This window comes from Colobus angolensis, unplaced genomic scaffold (assembly GCF_000951035.1).
Source record: "Colobus angolensis palliatus isolate OR3802 unplaced genomic scaffold, Cang.pa_1.0 Scaffold13, whole genome shotgun sequence".
In the NCBI taxonomy this organism is placed as follows: Eukaryota; Metazoa; Chordata; class Mammalia; order Primates; family Cercopithecidae; genus Colobus; species Colobus angolensis.
Genome location: NW_012114252.1, coordinates 21,295,550 through 21,299,279, shown reverse-complemented (window position 1 = coordinate 21,299,279; position 3,730 = coordinate 21,295,550). Strand labels below are relative to the sequence as shown.

The 3,730-nt window shown below is 51.3% G+C and overlaps 1 protein-coding gene across 1 annotated transcript; it reads left to right on the top strand.

The window, feature by feature from the left end:
* The first annotated feature begins 681 nt into the window (after positions 1-681).
* On the top strand, positions 682-1,758 carry LOC105505907 (putative uncharacterized protein encoded by LINC00346). Its single transcript, XM_011933897.1, has one exon. The coding sequence runs from the start codon at positions 1,243-1,245 to the stop codon at positions 1,735-1,737; it is 495 nt and encodes a 164-aa protein (XP_011789287.1). The 5' UTR covers positions 682-1,242; the 3' UTR covers positions 1,738-1,758.
* The last annotated feature ends 1,972 nt before the right edge of the window (positions 1,759-3,730 follow it).

Sequence of the window (3,730 nt, the reverse complement as noted above, 5' to 3'; positions counted from 1 at the left end):
CATCGTGAAATCTTAACAGAAACACCTTAGAGTAAAGATCTCAGAGCTCACTAGCAACTTCCTTGTGGGTAAAATATAGGGGAGGTATGTAGCTTTTCATCTTGCAGTGTCTTATTTAGGGACCAAAAGGGGAGGCAGGTTTGCACGACCCAGTTCCCAACTTGACTTTTCCCTTTGGCTTGAGTTTGGGGGCCCGAGATTTATTTTCCCTTCACAGGTGGGAGGACGGTGCAAGCCTGGGAGGCAGGGTTGCAGGGAGCCGAGATCGTGCCACTGCACTCCAGCCTGGGTGACAGAGTGAGATCCTGTCTCAAACAAAACAAAACAAAACTCTGTCTGGAAGAGGGAGAGACTGTGAAAGCAGCCAAGGAAACAGGCAGCTTTCATTCCCAGCAGCGTGGGATCCTCACCCAAGGCCGGGAAAACACAGGAGTGAAATGACAGCTCTAGAAGCACACTCCACAGGCTGCACAAAAAGAACAAAAACAGTGCTATACACACCAGTAAGGAATGGCATTGGCATGTTCCACCTCCTGTGGGCAGCCTGGGGATGAGGTCATTTTCCAAAACAGGGAGCTGGTCAGCATTTTCCATGCCCAGGGCAAGTTCCCCTTGATGGACAGCGCCTAATGACCAGCGCTGCATCAGTCTCGGAGCAGAAAGACTGGAAACCCTGGAGCAGGAGCCACGTCAGCGTGACTCACTCAAGCAATGGCCAGTTCTCACAGCAACAACATGAAACACCCAACAGGGTGATGACGATGGGAGGAAAACTGAGCGGAACCTGGACACTGCGTGCACTGCACACCCTCCTGGTTAACAGCCCCACGCCCCGAGAGCTGTTCTTTACATGAATTTCTTCTGTTAAAGCAGCTCGTGTGGCTTCTGCAGCCTGGTGGAGCCAACACATACGCCTGTCACAGAGGTGAGGAGTGGGTGCTCACCAGCATTTGATGCTGACCTTCCGCAAACATGGTGTCCCTTAGAGCCTTCAGCCTGCCAGGACAGAGTCACCCCCTGGTCGTTCTGTTGGAATTTCGGCGTTCCTGTCTTTTAGGCGACATCTGCCAAGCGCAATTTGTGTGAGGAAACCCATTCTGTCGTGTCTGCCGGGGCCCAGGGCGGCTGCTGTGCACGAACCAGCTTTTGTGACCCACGGAGCGATGACTCAGTCTGGAGCTCGGCTACTCTCCGGCCCGGGGTGCTGGCATTTCCCTGGGGCCCAGTACCTCTATTTTCCCCATGAGGCCTCAGCCAAGAGGAGGTTCTAGAAGAAAGGAAAACACTGGTGCGGAGAGAGAAGGGCTGGCCAAGAGGCACCACGCCATCAGTGCTGATGGGGAGAGGCGGCTCCAGCCCAGCACTGCTGTCTTTACGAGGCATGTTTCCTTTTTATTCAGAGGAAGAGAAGCAGAGGAACATGTCATGCAGACGGACCGAGTGGAAGGAGCCAGGGATGGCGACAAGCAGAAGGAAGTGTGTTTTGTCCCCATCCAGGGAAGCTTCTGTTTCATGAGACTTACTTGCACACGTCTGGTGGCCGCCCTGGACGTTCATGGACTTTTGTTTTCACTCAGATTTTGTGGTTCAAGTGACACAAAGCATAAGGACGTCACTGGACGAGAGGGCCAGGTCACCCCACCACAGAGGGGCACGCCCCAGCTGTGCACCGCGGGAGTGGGCTTGTTCAGTCTTCAAACACAGGGACAGGATATGCCCATCTCATGTAAGACGTGAATAATAGTAGAAATTTCTGTTACAGGAGAACTCTCTGCATTATCCTCACCATTTTCCTGTAAGCGTAAAACTTCTAAAAAATTTTTGTGAGCACACTAATTCCTCACTTAAGGTCGTCATTAGGTTCTTGGAAACGGCAACTTTCAACAAAAGGGCAGACAGCAGGTGCTCAAATAACATTCTTTACTTCAACATCATTTCATCCTAAGGAGAAAAAATGGATTTTGTTACATGTCCTTTCATTGAAGGCTGCACTTTCCAAGAACGTACTGACGACATCAAGTAAGGACCTATTGCACCTTACAAGTTGCTGGCATTTGCAGAGTGCGCCCCAGATGGGCATGGAATTGACCTAAGGTGGAAGAGAGCAGGTGTGCGCCTCCGTTCTGGCTGTGTGGCTCCGTCCTGTGGACTGATGCAGGTGGACAGTCAAGAATGCTTTCAGAAGAATGTGGGTGGCCTGCCAATGGGACCTATTCCAGAGGTCTGAGAAGAAACTGTCGTTTAATCTAGAATCCTACTAGGAATCAAACTAGCTTTGACATGAAAAGGAAAAAGAATGAGGACTCTGAATAGGTAGAGACGCAGAACAATTCTTACCCACTCATCGTCTAGGAAAGAATCTTACAGCACGTGCTTCACCAGGGTCACCAACTGTCCCAATTTGCTTGGGACTGAGGGTTTGTTTGTTTGTTTTGAGACAGAGCCTCTCTCTCTGTTACCCAAGCTGGAGTGCAATGGTGCGATTTTGGCTCACTACAACCTCCACCTTCCGGGTTCAAGCGATTCTCCTGTCTCAGCCTCCCTGAGTAGCAGGGATTACAGGCACCCACCACCATGCTGGCTAATTTTTCAATATTTAGTAGAGATGGGGTTTCACCATGTTGGCCAGGCTGGTCTCGAACTCCTGACATCAGATGATCCACCTGCCTCAGCCTCCTAAAGTGCTGTGATTACAGGCATGAACCACCATGCCCAGCCTACTGAGGGGGTTGTATGGACATGGGACTTTTAATGCTAACACGAGCATAGTCTCTGTCACACTGAGATGATGGTCACTCTTTAGCCAAACACCGCCCCCACTCTCCCCCAACATCCATAACACCAACAGTTTGAGTAAAGACACAAGTACCACTTGTGGTCCAAATACTTGAGTGTGTTAACGGTGCGTTGGGTGTGCACAGTGGTACCCAGAATCTCCAACTAGCTCCTCGTGAGCTGGGTGGGGCATGCAGGGAAGGAGGCAGAGCTTCCCGCCTGTCTGGGGAGGCTGTGGGCTCCACCTCTGCAGACTTTGGTAGGAAACCAGTGTTCACACAGTCGTAGTAATGCACTTGTAGTTTAGGGTTTCTTTGGAACTCAGCTATGGACAAAGCACAGAACTCAGTTGTCTCTGTAGAAAACGGTGGCCTGTCACCCAGTACCAGGTGAGCGGAGTGCGGTAGTGACAGCACCTGGTGGTGGCCGAGAGGAGGCGCGGAGGAGAGTCAGGGTACCCTCATGGAGTGAGTGCAGAAGACAGAACCACAGAGGCAGTCATAATGACATTACTTTATTTGGGGTTAAATTAGGGTGCACATCAGAGAAAATCCCCAAACCACAGGGAATGAAATGGAAGTTGTTTCTCTCTTGTTCTCTCTCATAAAACAAGTCTGAAAGCTGCTGTGTCATCAGATCCACGGCCCTGCATCTCTGCCACACCCCACCATGCACCTCCAGTCCTCCCAGCCTGTGGCTTCCAGAGCTCCAGGAACTCGGGAGAGACAAAGATACTAGGATCTTCTGCCATGGAAGCAGAGAGGAACGCTGGGGAAACACAAGGGTACTGGCTGCCACAAGTGCCTCCTGGAAGAGCAAAACCCAATGCCACGACTGCCTCCCTCCAGCAGCACCAGCACGAGTGAGCCAGATCCCCACCTTTGATCATCAAGGCTGAGAGGTAATATCTGAGGTCGACGGATCAAGAACTAGAGATAAAAGCAAACCACGCTGG